Source organism: Crocodylus porosus, unplaced genomic scaffold (assembly GCF_001723895.1).
Source record: "Crocodylus porosus isolate Cpor-Errol unplaced genomic scaffold, CroPor_comp1, whole genome shotgun sequence".
NCBI classification, from domain to species: Eukaryota; Metazoa; Chordata; order Crocodylia; family Crocodylidae; genus Crocodylus; species Crocodylus porosus.
This window is the reverse complement of record NW_017728938.1, coordinates 3,413,798-3,429,400: the sequence shown is the minus strand read 5'-3', so window position 1 is coordinate 3,429,400 and position 15,603 is coordinate 3,413,798. Positions and strand designations below refer to the sequence as shown.

At 42.6% G+C, this 15,603-nt stretch overlaps 1 protein-coding gene and 1 long non-coding RNA gene across 4 annotated transcripts in view; both read right to left on the bottom strand.

The window, feature by feature from the left end:
• Positions 1–12,855, bottom strand: part of MAPKAPK3 (mitogen-activated protein kinase-activated protein kinase 3) — an 80,624-nt gene extending 67,769 nt beyond the window's left edge. The window contains exons 1-2 of one of the 3 annotated variants that reach the window (XM_019547480.1): positions 12,763–12,855; positions 11,418–11,769 (exon numbers count right to left, since the gene is read on the bottom strand). In XM_019547480.1, the coding sequence (XP_019403025.1) occupies positions 11,418–11,642 (225 nt within the window). In that variant the 5' untranslated portion in view covers positions 11,643–11,769; positions 12,763–12,855. Of the gene's footprint in view, positions 1–11,417; positions 11,770–12,476; positions 12,497–12,762 lie in introns of those variants that run through there. The other 2 variants (XM_019547481.1, XM_019547482.1) reach the window with 2 other exon arrangements.
• Positions 1,915–11,409, bottom strand: LOC109318306. The gene is made up of 2 exons (XR_002103223.1): positions 10,916–11,409; positions 1,915–5,523 (listed from the first exon to the last, which is right to left on the bottom strand). It is a non-coding gene; the product is annotated as an uncharacterized LOC109318306 (long non-coding RNA).
• Positions 12,856–15,603: the final 2,748 nt, after the last annotated feature.

The following is a 15,603-nucleotide window of genomic DNA, read 5'->3' as shown; positions in this document are numbered from 1 at the left end:
GAGGGGGCTGGCTGGGGTCCCCCCATGGTCCCCTCCCTCCACCCCTAGTACTTCCCAGCTCAGAGTGGCTGCAGCTCCCTGCTGCAGCCACCTGGGACTGCCGAAATCATCAAAGCTCTCCGAGTCTTTGTCTAAGCTTCACAGAGCTCTGAATCAATTCAGACCTTTAAATTGATCCCAATTTGATTCGGAGATTCAGCCACCGAATTGGGCCGAATCTCCTCCAAATCAAATCACCACCTGAAGCTTTGCACAGCCCTAGTTACCAAATACATGGCTGTCACATATCCCAAAAAATGAACCAGTCTGGAATATTTTAGTTAAAAGATAGGATTATTACTGTGTTGAAAGTTTTACTGAACCAACACCTGAATATTTTCTCTGCGCTTTCCCCATAAGACTTGGCTTTTATGTACCAGCATATAACACTACAGTCATTCTCCCTCCTTTACACCCCCACATCAATGATTCAGGCAGCTAAGAGGTGGGAAAGGCTCAGAGTTAATCGGTCTTTTATGAAGTCTTTTATCAATAATGTATATTGCTGTTTTCTTCTGCCCTATTACAGCAAGAGGTTAGTGTTTTCAGATCTTGAGTTTAATGTCCCATTTTTAATAGTACTAGGCATGCAGCTTCAGTTCAAGTCAAGGCAGTTACACCCATCTGCCAAAATAAAGGTGTGTCTGACAATCAGAGTTTCTCAAGTGCAGCTGTCTAACAAGCAACTCCAAGTCACTCTATCTTTCTCTCCACCCTCAAAAGGCCTTTAATCACAGCATCTTAGCAACAAGAAAAAGTTGCAACAGAGCTAAGAGACTAGAGGAAAATTCCACTTAATGTCAATCCATCATAGGTGAGAGTTTCTAAATTAACTGATCTTTCCCCATTGACCTCTCTCTCAACTTCTGTCCAGCTATCCGTACTGTGGCACTGCAAATCCTGTAGGATGCCATTTTGTCAGTTTCCAAATATAGTGAAGACCTACTGTAACCCAAACCAGTTAATCCTAGAACAGGTTTACCTAGTTAAACAACAAATTCCTGTATAGCTGATGCAGATAATCCTAAGATTGCCCCCCTCTACAACAGAGGTTACTTGCATATCATAAATGAAGATTCCTACAGTGAAGAAGCTACTCTGAAAATGGCACAAATGTCAAACTACATACAAGCACAAAATGGCTGCAGTTCTTTTCTGAATTCTAGTTATAAAGTTTTAGTATTTTAATTATTAATAGATACTTAAATTGGAATTACAACCATGTATGCATTTGTGTATAGTCCATGATTTTAGCAAGAAGCTGAAATAACTAATTTCATGTGTTATTTTCCCATGTTGCCCTAGTTTCAAATGTTGTTACATGCAACTAATAGTCTTTCCCTTGATAGTGGTATTTAATTTTGCATCAGAATTTGAAAAACAGTAACAGAGAGTACACCTAAAACTAAGAAAAAATTAGGACAGCATAATGTTTCAGTGGTAGCGTTGTGCTGCCCCTGGAAACATGCTACTTTCCCTATGCCAGATCTGACAGAATGACGCCAGGACCTTGATCATACATGTGGAAATGTATTTGAACAGCTATTGTGAGATAAACAATTGCACTTTAAATTGCACCTTACCTCTTTCCAAAATGATCTGTGTGTGTGAAGAAGCCCATCTATGAGCTCTGTGCAAATGAATAAGGTAAGTCATGTCTGCAAACATACGTACAGGGAGGGTTTAGGTCCACCTGTTTCTCCCTAGCTAGTGGCACGCCATGTTTGCTGAGGCAACTGGTTTAGTACATTCAGACAGGGAAGAATTAGCTACATCTCTGAAGTACAATTATCTATTGCATCATATTACAGGATTATCACTGCAAGCTAACACAGAGCATGTCACATTTTACATAGTGTTTTGAACTATAATTTGCTTGACGAAATGCAGATTTTATTAATGTACATGAAAGTGTACCAGTCTTTCTTAAGATCTTGGTAGTCTTGCTCTCACAGACTTAGTTATAAAATTGCCAGCTAACCCAAGGTAACCAGCATACTTGTAAATGTGGGTCCTCTGCAAATGTTATTCCAGAATACAAATGTTTGTTTCACCATAGGGAAAATTAACTTAAGGTTAAATGATCTAGTGCAGACGTATCCACGAAATTTTTCACACAATTAATTCCACAGGTTAACTGAATAATAATAAACATGTTTTATAGCACTGAGATTTTCCAAGTGGCCTGAAGGAATTAGGTGTTCAATTCTCAACCTTGGGCTCCTTCATAAAATCTGATGTCCTTTAACTACAGCAAGTGCTCTTTTGCTCTCAGATTACAAGTCAGGATGGAAAGATGGATCATTTTCCACACTACCCTTCCTAAAGAAAGCTGTGAACTTGACTGAAAATGATGCTTCCATTTTTTACTCTAGCTCGTCATAAACTGATTGCATCAGATCTTGCATGCAGGCAATTGCTTTATTTTCACAGATACTCCGTTAAAAGGATTCAGAAGACAACAGCAGTCTCCTTGAGAGTATAGGGCCTGAAAGAACAGGAAGCTTCAGAGTATCAAGCCAGTGTCAAGCCCATCACCCTCCCAAGCGTCATAGTTTGACTGTAAATTGATTGGAAAGAGACAAGAGCAAAATAAAAGGCTTTTACTCCTTACCAAGACAATGGAGACCTTGTACTGTAGTGTGGCTGCAGCAGGGGCTTCTACTGTGGAGGCAGCTGAGCTAGAGAAACCCATCCCCCCGCCACCTTCAAGCAATGACATCTTTGGTGTTAAGAACTCTGTTGCTGTGGCAACCAGACTGCTTTTGACAAAGCCACTTTGACTGAAAGCAACATGTGGGAAACCAGAATCTTTATAAAGCGCTGTGTAAGAAATGAATTCTTAACAAGAAAAAATATGAATTTTTAGTTTTTGGTAGAGATAAAATATTTCTAGTCCACAGATATGCAAATCAGGAGAACACTTTGGTAACTGACAATATATTATGCATTGCCCACATAAGCAAAGTATGAGGCAGAGTGAATATTAAAGAGTTCTTACGCTCAGGATACATGTGTGCTACACAGGTGTACAGGACTCAGTGTAAAACTAATGTCTCTGAGTGGCTTTACCTACTCACCTTTTTGTATGAATGGCTCAAGTTTGTGGTGCATCATTGCTAATTCACACTAAGACAAGTTATTTGCAATAGCCAAAATTTAAGGGAAGGTAAGAGAAGAGCACATCAACTACTCTCTGCCTCACTGAAAGATATCATCCCAAGTTTGTATATTTTATCAGCACTCTCCAAGAGACGTCTCCATCTCCAAACATTATCCTTAGAATAAGGCATAATAATTCTGTCCCCGACACTAGCTGACTCAAATCCCAAGCGCAGTCTGAGGGCCTGTTACATAAATACTAACATATTCAAAACAGGAATCAGGAAAAAAAAATGTTTCTGGGAAAAGTCTCAAGTGTTGTCTGTTCTCCATGGGCCTAGAGAACAGTGCAACTTTGATAAGCTTTGGTTCCTGGACCAGCTTCACCAGAATGGATGAAATGACATTTAAAGGTGATGCATTCAGTTTATGTTACAGAGTCTGGCACAATTAAATATTTTAGGAATGTACTGATTTTATGTATTTTTTATTTGCTACTTCTCTCAATACAGTTTTCGTAAGTCTTGGTGTGTAATACCATATTGTAAAGATTCATGAATAGGAAGCTCTAGCCTGATTTGCACGTAAAGCTAAGATGCTCTCCCACTTCGGTTTCAAGTATTAAAATGCAAGAGTTATAGCTTAATCTCATTTAGAGAGCTTTGAATAATTTTAAATACTTAGGAAGTCTGTGTAAAGTACCACAAACCAGACAATGTATATGTTCTTGTCTAGAAAGACTTGCACCACCAAATTCCATTGGCTAGCAAATAAAGAAGGTCTCCCAGTTCTCCAATTAAGCAAATAGATCATGCAGTCTCCAGTTCCATTACCAGCCACATCTCTGACACTTGCTTTTCAAGAACACTGCGCCATGGACATTCCTGCAGTTTTAAAACCTTTACACTGACAGCTCAACACAATTTTACTGTGACAAAAGGAATAAGGACCGCTGAAGAACAATCATTTGTCTTCCAAATATTTCACATGGCCCTAATGTTTGGCTTTTTTTAATTAGAGATTTCTTTATCTGTAAAAATCAGCAAAAATGGGAACACAGTTATCATCCCATAGCACAAAACAATATATACATCACATTAGAAATGACAGTTTTCCAGTGGTGAGTGGTCCTATAAAACACAACAATGGTGGTCTTACCCCACTTTTCTGCATAGGTGTAGTTTTTAGTGCACTGTCAGGAAGACTCATTTTTCTTTCATACTGTTATCAATTATACTACACCATGCCTCTGAGTGCACTTTGAAGAAAAGATGGGCCTAAACTTAAGACATTCAGGTGTGAATCCTATTTTCTTCAGTTTGCTGAAGGCTAGATCCCAGTTTGGGTGCCTCTATATGTGGTGTTAGCTTAAGTAACTAAAAGTAAAGTGCATTTGTGTAATAAATGAACATTTTTAAATTCTTGCTTGTAGTTTACTTGCACTGAAACTGATTTGCAAAATCCAGTTATCTGTAATGAGACTCCCAGCCAGCGTGAATTAGTGAAGTCATGCTGGATATGATGGACATACATGCTTATACACATTGACACTGCATCTGTAACACTTTCTCAGAATTTCCAAACTGCATGAAGCCCCAGGAACACACCTTGATCTTCCTGAGCTGTATAAGCACATGAGTCTGGGTACAATTTGTTTCAGCTTGTTGACATGCTAGGGAAGTATATAGAAAGCACAGAAGGAGTAGCATCACTGCTAACTTGTTTTCCAAAGTATCTTCTTGTTTTACAACATCCCTTTCCTGCCTATGGTTCCACTTCATAGTACAGATAAGTTGCATCTACCAGTAACAGCTCTAATATACAACTCTTCTATACTTACAAAATCAAGGAAGCCCATCAATTAGTTTTCAGTATTTAAAATAAGCAGCAGAGACCGCTAGACTAACAAACTGATTCTAAGATGCAGAATGCCAGTTGATTGACAAAGACCACATTAATTTAACCAAACCAAAACAATTGGTCTGGGAATCCCCTGAGAATGCAGCAGTTCCAGCCCAACTGCAGACAGCTAGGTGCTGAAGAATTCAGTCTCACAGTGACTCATTGATTTAAAAGAGATTCTTGTAGTGACCCACTTTCCATCTACTGGATGTTTATTTTAAGTATTTCATACTTGTTTAGTAATCTTCATGGGGCATGGCATTTAAGAATAAAGTCAAATACTGTCCATCTTATAGGTGCTTCTCTATATACTGATGACAAACTGGAACATTCCTGAAGCATACTTGTTTCATTCAGTCTGTCTTATCCCATCATTGTGTTATTTTTTTAGTGCTGGAGTTTGTTACATGTCATCATTTGTGATGCTGATTTTGGGTGTCCTGTGGCAATGAGACAAACTGGCAAGAAAAGAACACAAGCCTGAAAAAACAGGTAGATGAGATTAGACAGGACATTTCATTTTAAAGTCCTGAATTCCACTTGCAATACACAGTCCTTCAGAAGAAAAGGTGTAAACTGAGGCAACCTGTACACATTTCAATTCTGGTCATTACATTTTGCCTTCTTGATCATTCCATTTGCAGTTAACTCAGTAGTGTTGTGCAAACTCAGTACTGTTGTGCAGTTGGAACATTTCATTGGAAGTGGCTATACTTCACTGGTAATAGTAGTACTACTAGTTTTACCATATCAAAAAAACAGGTTTCTGTTCCGTAACAAATGATCACATTAAAATAAGTTTCACATTCTACAAGAAGGAAACTTACTGACCTTTGATAGAGAAATACCAGCCTATACATCCCAAGAAAACAGCAGAGAACCACTAGCAGGAGACTAAGTTTGCATAATGCCTGAACAAATGCTGGGCTCTGTACTTTGTAACACTGATTCAGTGCTTTGTTCTCAGGGGTGTAAACTACATGTTCTGTGCAATCTGTAAATGCTGTCCTTATACATACTTCATTTGTACTTTGTATTGTTTTTATGAACCTTATCAACCTTTAGAAAATAAACAAAAGATATTTTTTTTAAAGCACAAGTTAGCTGCAATATAGATAATTAGTTTAATTTTACATTGTGAAACTGTTCTGATATGAATTAATGGTCTGCTATTGGAGGACAGGCTATATTGCCATTTTCTTATTGGATAATGTAATCTCATCTTGACAAGAACATAAAAAATAAGCAAGAAAAAGAAGCAGCCCAGGAAGAACTGTATTTAACTTTATAGTCCCATGCTTTGGAGCAGAGCAGTTCCAGGTAGGCAAGCTAGAGTATATTAAACGTCTGTTAGCCTGTATTGTCAAATCCTGTTGATCATTTCAGAGGCAGAAGTTTTGGAAAAGAAACCTGCTAAAACTGTGTTGTACCCTTTCTCTCCCTCCAAGCCCCGTGGAATTTTCAACTCATTTCTGTCTCGTCTCTTCAAATATTTAGAAATCAAGTTTTAGACCTAAGACACAAGAACCCTATAAAGTGTGCTCATTTTTGTGTTTTTCTGTCGCTTTTTTACTCTTATGCACATATCTGTCTTGATATCAGTAACCAAAGTGCATTGTATTGCTAACACTAAGGAGTATTGGCCCTGGTCTGTCAGCTATAAGGCGACAGCCTAATAATTCGTCATTGCCCATTGCAGGCTAAAGACGACCTGTGAGAGAGCAAATCAATTCATATAATTGATTTATGTTGCCTTGACTTAGAACAGGGTTGGCTGACCAGAAAGATAAATGCAGCATGGCTTCTGTATGTGTATGCATGTGCTCAGAGAACAGCTTATATACAGCCACACAGATATTTAAACATTTTTCCCTAGTATATCAGTACACTCGCAAACCAGTGTCTTTTACTTTTTGGGAAATGCCAAGACTGCCACCAGGCTCAAACTAATCCTGTCTCTCCAATTCCTGCATCACTTGGGACGCATGTTTTCACTCTCCTCACAGCACTAAGTTACAGAATATCATTTCCAGTCTGTAATGCAAACTTCACTTCCTGGAACATCCACAGCAAACCAAGAACTTAACACTGCAGGCACAGAGAACCTCCTTCCTCCCATTTTTTTTTTCTTTTGATGCACAGACTCCAGTCTGTGACCCAAACCCACCATTCGGGGGAGGGGGGGGGTTGGTAGAACATGGGATGATTTTTATATTGACCATTCTCAATGAAGTGCAGGGTTGAGGGAGCCCTACAATGGTTATCTACTTCAAACTCCTGCTCTGCAGCAGGAGAAAGCATACCTTAGATCTGTATGCACCATGGCTTGTCACAAGATCTTTCTGACTCCTACCATGAGGATCCCACTGGCCCAGAAGTAGTGCATGGCAGAAACACAAGGTATGTATAAGCTGACTGCAGTGCTAAGAATGGGAATAGAGGGCCAGATCCTACTCCATTGATTAGATGCCTAAGTGTAACCTTATTCCACCCTGAGTCTGAAAATACATCAATGCACCCATTTTTGTAATGTGCTGTGACCTTAGCCTTAAAACTAAGTATAAAAAAGCAGAGGAAAAGGGTAACCCAAGCACCTTCTGTAGTAACAATTTTTAGGGGGCTGAGCAGGGTGAAAAAGGCACTTTATAGGCAGAAAAGGATATGGTTCAAAGTACAGACACCTTTTCCCCAAAAACAGCCTCAACAAGGAAGCTATAAATGGGGGACAAGCCAAGGAGAAAAAAAAACACAAAAATGCAAGAATGCTTATGACATTACAGTTGTGTTTGGGTCAGTTATCAAAAGGAATTTGATAACCTGGAAGAGTGGGGAAGGTGAGATGGAGGGGAAAGACCAGTGTACAGCAGATAAGTTGTTTATCCCTCCACCTTCTAATCCAATCATTCTTACTGTTTGGAAACACTGCTGTACAGCCAAAATGTCGTTGTACTTATAAGCAAGTGGCCAGAGAAGAGTTTTTCTGGACTATAGCAGCAGTGTGTGTGGCATTTCAATCTAATGGAAACAAAGCTGACAGCATGTTTTAAAAGCGTGTAACAAATCACAATGCCAAGCGAAGTAAATCAAGCCACGCAATACTTCCAAAAGCACTGTCAAGCCCTGCAGTATCTTGGAGAGGCTGCCTTGTGTTTTCCCAATCTAAAATGATTAGTGAAATTATAACTAGTTCCAATTACAGGCATGGACTAAAGGAGACAACAGGGACCTCCCAATTACTATATGCAGTGTTTGACTGACACATGACTCTGTAGATGATTGTTTCTGCCTGTTCAATCCCTTTCCTCTTGAGTACCTCAGTTAAAATTCCTTCCACTGAATAATTTCTGGCCAGATCTAGGCTGTGCTGGCTTTGTTCCCCCATGAAAGAAAACCTGCCATCAGAAAGCAAAGCCATCTGCCAAGTTAGAGAAAGCTTTGATGGGCAAGTTTGGTGGCAGACGGAACTCACTGTTGCTTAAGCTCCACCTTCGGCACTAAGAGGAGTTTTTGTTTTTGTTCAGAAGGACTTGGTTCCAGGAACAAGACAGCTTAATGCTGGAAGCCTGTGGGTTAGTGTACACTGATATTTAGGTATAAAGTGTGCACACAAGTAAACCCCTGAAAAATTCCCATCTTCTCCCTCCCTTGCCACTTTTTGGCTCCTTACACAACAAGCGGTTCATTTACAAATAATTTAATATTTACATTTCTCTTTACCTTAGACGATTACCTGTCAAAAATATCTTTACTTTTTAATAGTACATCTGCACCTCCAGTTTATTTCTACCAGTGTGTGACAGTTACATCAACAAGTCATAACAACAGGGGTTTTAAAACTGCAGATGGAAGAGAAAGCATGCAACAGCAAAGTGAGAGTGCTTCCTACTAAAGAGAACAAACCACCTGCTGCCTAAAAGCTGAGCTTCTAACCAAAACAAGTTTCCAAATGTCCTCTAGCTTTTCCACAGCTGGTTGGTTCAGATCAGTTTTTCTCAATTCCAAACCCAAGCAAATGAAGGAACTGCATATACAGGATTCTCATCTAATAATGGCAGCAAGCTCCGTTAACTCATTTCTGCATTTATAAGTCTCTTACAAAGATGTAGGTAAAGATCTTTCCACTCAGGTTAAAGATTAGTACCTCTGTTGCAGTGTTTTCTTCTTCGACTGCCTTTTGCAAGTGTGGCTGCTTCTCTCAGAGCCATTAGCAGATTCTACTGCTTATTTTTTTATTCAGCACAGAGAGCCATAACAATAAAATCAATATACATCCAATAAAGCATCATCTGCTATTTACACTCTTCAGGAATTTAGATATCTTAATGCCTTTCTGGCCATTCCAACAGACATTTCATCAGGACATCACAACAGGACTTCAGCAATATATCACATACATAGGATGGGACTAAAGTATCTGATGCCCCATGTATCTTGTTAATGTAGGGATTAAGAGATTTTTTTCAACATCATTTCTGAGGTTCTGGAACATCCAGGCCTGATGTTTCAGTTTCTTCCTCCATCATTAGTTCATTAGGCAAAGGCCAGTCTGTAGAAGCACAGAACCTTTAACTTGTTGAATTTCTTCTCTGAAAACACAGTATTTTAAAGGAGTATCTACATACCCAAGGACAGGGTATTATATAAAATCGCACAGCCGCAAGAATTGGCATTGGAATTTATCTGTTGATGAAGAACTATACTTTACAATAGAAGACATTTTAAATACAAGTCTCTCTCACAACTGCATAGAAAACCTTGAGAATATTAACCAAGTGTAAAGCAATTCAGTTAGGCCTGCTGGAGAATGCAGACGCATTGAAACAGCTCTAAAGTTAAAGTTAAATGTTCATTTTAATGGCCGAAGTCTAAAAAATTAGATTGACATGTTATTACCACGGACTGACTCACTGCTGACGGGATATTTCTCTCTCCGCCCCAAACTGCTTCCCACACCTATCTGCACGTCAGAAGTCCCAATACTCCCACATCAACTTGCCAATATCTCTAGCCCCATCCTTTCAAACTTCCGAAAGTCAGCTATGCATTATCGGTATAGAAATTGGTGCGATAAAAACAACTGAAGATGTAGGACTGTGCAAAATTGTTTCCATGTTATTTTACGGTCACATTTCAGCACTGATTGTATTATGTCTTTTCACATTTAATCCATTAAGCCTCCTTTTCAATAAATCAAGCTGCTGAAATACTTCAAGTCTGCCATATCAGAGGACTGAAGAATGCATGAAACCTGCTGTAGAATTCAGGTCCAGCTGGCTACAGATGAGGCCTTGTCTACACTTTGACAGGTCATGCAGTCAGTTACTAACAGATTTTTTTTTTACTTTGCCAACATGTGCAGGATATAGGGCCAGGGAAGGAAAAGAGTGGTTGACATGTTCTAGACATCCTAGCTAATTCAGGTAGGAGTATAGGAGTAGTACTGAGCCTTAAGGCAATTCACATGACTAGTGTTTCAATCTGCTTAGAGACTCAGCAAGACAGATCTGCACTGGCTCACATTTGAAAGATTAACTTTACCACTGTTAGACCTAAAACCTTAATTTGAAAAGCTTAAATAATGCATAAACTGGTTGATCAGTCAATGGTTGCAAGCAAGTTTTTCCTTGTTCATTTAAAGGCTTCTTGTCACCAAAATGTGCTCACCTTGGGCTAGGGGGTAAATGCATTTGTTGTGATCTGATGCATGGAACCTGTTTTAATAGGTTCTACCATTGTGGGCAGTACAAGAGGATTCACTCCTATACCCTGAAATTCCTACCGACTGCCAGAAAAAACTATCTAAACCAACAGTTGAAAGAAAAAAGGGGGGAAAAGCCCAAAAAACCTCTCTTAAGCATTTGTTAAGACCTACCTTCCGTCATCTTTTCAACTCCCCAAACCCAGGACCCAGACTGCCTTTAGGTGCAATTTTTTTGGTATTTTTTTCTTTAAAGGAACATTTGAGACATCTCTCAATACATTAAAAACTTCCTGATGAGATGTATTATACTGCATACAATTCTGAAACAGTTTCATGTTTGCCCACTGTAGAGTATCCATATTTGAAATGCTGGCTAACTTACAGAGGAAGGTTTTTTTTAGTTCAGGCAAAAAAAAAAAAAAGGAGCAGAACAATTTTACAATTGAAAATGGTTACAGAACTTCACTCAGGAACAGTCTGAAAAAAAGCTCTTGGGATTGAACCAAAATGCAACTAATCAGCTCTGCTCTCACTAACAGTAAACATTCACATGTTCAAGAATTTCCAATACACCTGGGGAATGCATCAATAGACAAGATGGCTTTTACAGGACTTGAAAAAAAAGGAACTTTGGCCTCAATATCATCTAAAAGGTAAAAAATAGTCCACATACCTTTAAAGCACATTTCTGCCCTGTCACCTTGTTAAAACACTCCATTACTTTGCCGTTAATGCCCAAGCCTAGCACCCGTTTGGAGAGTTTGTAGTCATCCGTAACTGCGTGTTTTTTTATTTCTAGCCTGACATGGGCAGCTCCCCCAGGCATGGGCTTCACAACGCTTTTGCTGTCCACGTGACCCTCTGGTTGGGGCTCCTGCTTGCCCTCACTTTGTTCCATGTCAGGGAGAACGTGGAGATAATGGAAGTAGTCACCAGATCCCCAGTTTATCTTCAATAAGGTCCTCCCTGCTCAGCAGATCAAGGCAAGTGCACAGAGTCCATTTGGAAATTCACTCAAAACTGCCCTGAATAAAAATGTAAATGAATCTTAGAAACATACTTGGGGCAATCAAATTCTACTGTCACAGGCATTCCCCTCCCCCCCCTTCTCATGTGTGGCAAGACCAGGCTTCAGAAAGACAAAAAAGTGAGTCCTACCTACTAAAGTATGTGAACAATCTGCCTTGAATCTGTACACAAGTGATAGTCTGTTATTATTACCCAGTGTCTGTGCTGTAGTACTGCCTGGAAGATCATGTATAGGCCATGATCCCTAGGTGTTGAAAACTATACAAACACAGAAAATAATAGTCCTTGCTTCAAAGTGCTTGCAGTCACTATTGAAACACTACTCCGAATATCAGGCTTGCAGTGGCTCCAAAGTCTGAAGTTGCTCAGTGAAGTCTAGGCCTTAACAAGACCTGGACTGAAAGAAGTACCTGGTGCACAGACCCAGCATTGGGGCCAGGGACAGAAGGAGGACCTAACCCCAGGGAAGAGGTTACCTAGCCTGCCTGATGCACGGGCTGGAAGAAGAGTGGCTCCACTGATAAGAGGCTACCTGCCCATCCAGGGCACAGCAGAAAGTGCCCTGCTCCACTGCCAGGTGCTGTCCTAAGGGACAACCTGCTGGGACAAGGCCCCAGCTGATGGGTCACCCACCCATGGCAGGGCAGCAGGCCCCCCAGAGGTGTCCCCCAAGGGAGGAGCACCCTGATATTTAATCACCCACCTTAGGGGCCTGCCTGGGCACTTCAGCAGCAGACAGGAGAAGCTGAAGGAAACCCCTGGGCACAATTCCCTGCCGGCCCGGTGCAGAGGGGAGGGGAAGGGCTGATCCTGGTGCAGGGGCCCGCAGCTGGGGGAGACGCCTCGCGGCCCGCTGCTGCACAGCGACCAAACGGCAGCTCGGCCCGCCCAGCGCCCCGCCGGGCCAGGCCCAGGGGAGGCTGCGAGGAGCAGAGCGGGAGGCCGCGAGTGTCCCGGGGGAGGAAGGGGCTGTGGGCGGGCGGGGTTACCTGGCTGCGCCGCGCTGTGCCGAGCCGTCCCCAGCGGAGGCCCCAGCTCAGGCGGGAGGTGCCCGGGAGCCGCCTCGCCCGCCCTCAGGTGAGTCCCGGGGCCGCCTCCCGCGCTGGGCCCGGGGCTCCGCTCATGTGACTGCCCGAGCCGGGCCCGCGCCCGCGCCCTTCACGCGGCGGAGGCACGTGGCCCTCGCGGCTGCCCGGGACAGGGACGGGGACGGGGACCTGGGATGGTCAGTTTTCCCCCGAGCCGCTGGGTGGGTTTTCAGCGGCGGCCCCGCGGGGGCACGAGCGAGCGGGTGAGTCAGTGGCCGCTCCCGAGAGCCGAGCTGTCCCCGGGCACGAGTGCGGCCCGGCGCGGCGCACCTCAGCGCCGCGTTACACAAAGCCGCAGCTGCAGCCTGCGGTGGCGGCCGCGGGCCCCACGCTGAGCCGCGAGCGCGGGGCGGCCTCTCGTGGCGGGACCGAGCTGCAGCCGGGCAGGGCGCTTCAGTCTCCTCAGGGGCCGTGCCCTATTTAAGTCGTCCCGGGATTTTAAGCTCGAGAAGGGATTAGTCCCCGCAGTCTAGATAACAATCACATTATTTCTACCGAGGCAAGTACAGGCCGTTTTGCGAGTGCTCTCTCTAACGGTTCAGCAGCTACTGGACTATCCAAGGTTGCTACTAAACGCAGCCCTCCCCCCAGATAAGCAGTTAACGTTTGGGTGCACATCTGAATACTCAGCCAGGATATTAGAAGTGATGGTTCCCACAGCAACTGTCACTCAGAGCTGGTGCATAGAGAGGGCTGTTGCACAGATGTGAAATGCTGAGTTTTTCGTATGGCAAGATTAGTCACATACTGAAACGGAGCTGTATTTGTTTCCATGCTAGGTTCCCCAGGTATACAGGTTTGAAGGCTTAAAAATAGATCTGACATTTTACAGAAGGTAACGCCATCTGCAGTGCTGGGAGTTAGAAAAAAACAATTATTAGGACTAATGAGTCCTCTATTATCGGGAATTAAAACGGGGTTAGCAGAGCAGGGTGAAAGCCTGGAGCATGCCTTCACATGCATGGCACTACAGCCATCCCAGCCTTGAGTTATCTTGCTTTTTCAATGAGTCTCGTGGCCTTCAGCACAGTTTGGTTACTCAGAATACTTGGTCTCTGATTAAGCCGGTCCCTTCTGGGATAGTCAGACTCCAGAGGAAAACACCAATTTTGGACCACAGCTGGGCACAAAACTGTCTTTCTCTTTCTCTTCCCAGGATCAACTTCCTTCTAATCCTCTTAGTTTGTGGTTGGTCTCTTCTTTCTCAACAGCAGATGTCTTTGCAGCATTTCCCAGGGTAGTGACATAAGAGAAGCCTACCCCCACCCTTTTCATAAACCCTTAATAATAGGTCTATCTGTCTTCCTGTAGTCACGGGGTGCCCTACTTCTCCTTTTCCTGCCTTTCCTGCCCTTGGACTCCCTTCTGTTCAAAATAGGACAAGTGGTAGTAATGGGAGACATCAAGTACCCTCATGCAGACTGGGTAAACACCTCATCGGGGCAAAGTGTAGAAATAACATTTCTGGATGTTCTTCCTAGAACAACTCATCTTGGATCCCACAGGAAGAGAAGCATTCTAGACCTCCTAACTAACACACGGTCTGGTTCAAGAGGTGGTGAAACCCTTACTGCAAGTGCTCTGTGCCCTCTCAGTGAACTGCTTTGTTTATGTTTCTGACCTCTACTGCTCTAGGGTCAAATAACCAGCAATGACCATGGTGATTTCTAATGTTAAATTGCCATGGACAGTCAGATTCTCCCCATTTTTGGTTGGATGGGACAGGTGTTGCACCTTCCTCACTCTCCTTGCCAGGGCTGCTATGTGTTATCAGTAGGGACTACTGTAATTCAGGCCCTGGTTGGGAGAAAAGTAGGCTCACCAGAGCCAATTTCAGTTGTTTTTCAGGGCAGGCTCTCCCATGCCTTTGGCTGAGGGAGCCCAGCATGGGACTAATTACCCTTGAACAGAAGCACACAGGCTGTTTTTCATCTGTTTTCCCACCATCTCTATGAAGAGTACCTGCAGGAAACTGCTTTACTCAATCTGTGGCACAAATTTTCTTTGCTACACGGGGTGTCTTCACACTGCTCTTACTTATCTTTTCAGCTTGTACTGTGCAAAATTCATAGATTTCATAGATATTGGAGGCTGGAAAGGACCTTGTGAAGTCATCTAGTCCAGCCCCCCTGCCAGAGGCAGGAAGTCCACAGGGATCAAATGATCCCAGAAAGATAAGCATCCAAACACCTTTCGAATGAGTAGGTGCTTGCACCACCTCTGGGGGGAGTCTATTCCAGACCTTGGACACTCGGACTGTAAAGAAGTTTTTCCCTATATTGAGTCTGGATCGGCCTTCTGGAAGTTTGTGGCCATTAGACATAGTTAGCCTTTGGGTAGCCCTTGTGAACAACTGTTATCCCAGATCCCTTATATACTTATAGGCAGTAGAGCTGTACGAAACAGCACCATTTTGTTTTGACTTCCATTTTGCTGTTTTGATAGGACAGTGTTTTGTTTTGTTTCGAAAGCACTGTTCCGTTTAGTTTCGTTGAAACTGTTTTGCTGTTTTGATGCTATTTCAACATTTTGCCCATAGGCCATAATGGGGAAGCACAAAACTGCCTATAACTTTTGTCATTTTTTGGCTGATTTAGATGAAGACAGCAGGGATGGTAGCCCCTTCTGAGTACATGAAGCCTGCCAAGTTTCAAGGAGATAGGTCCAGGGGTTTCTGGAAAGCTGCATCTCAAGCTGCCTACAAACAAAACTCATGTCACATGTATGTGTTAAGGCACAACA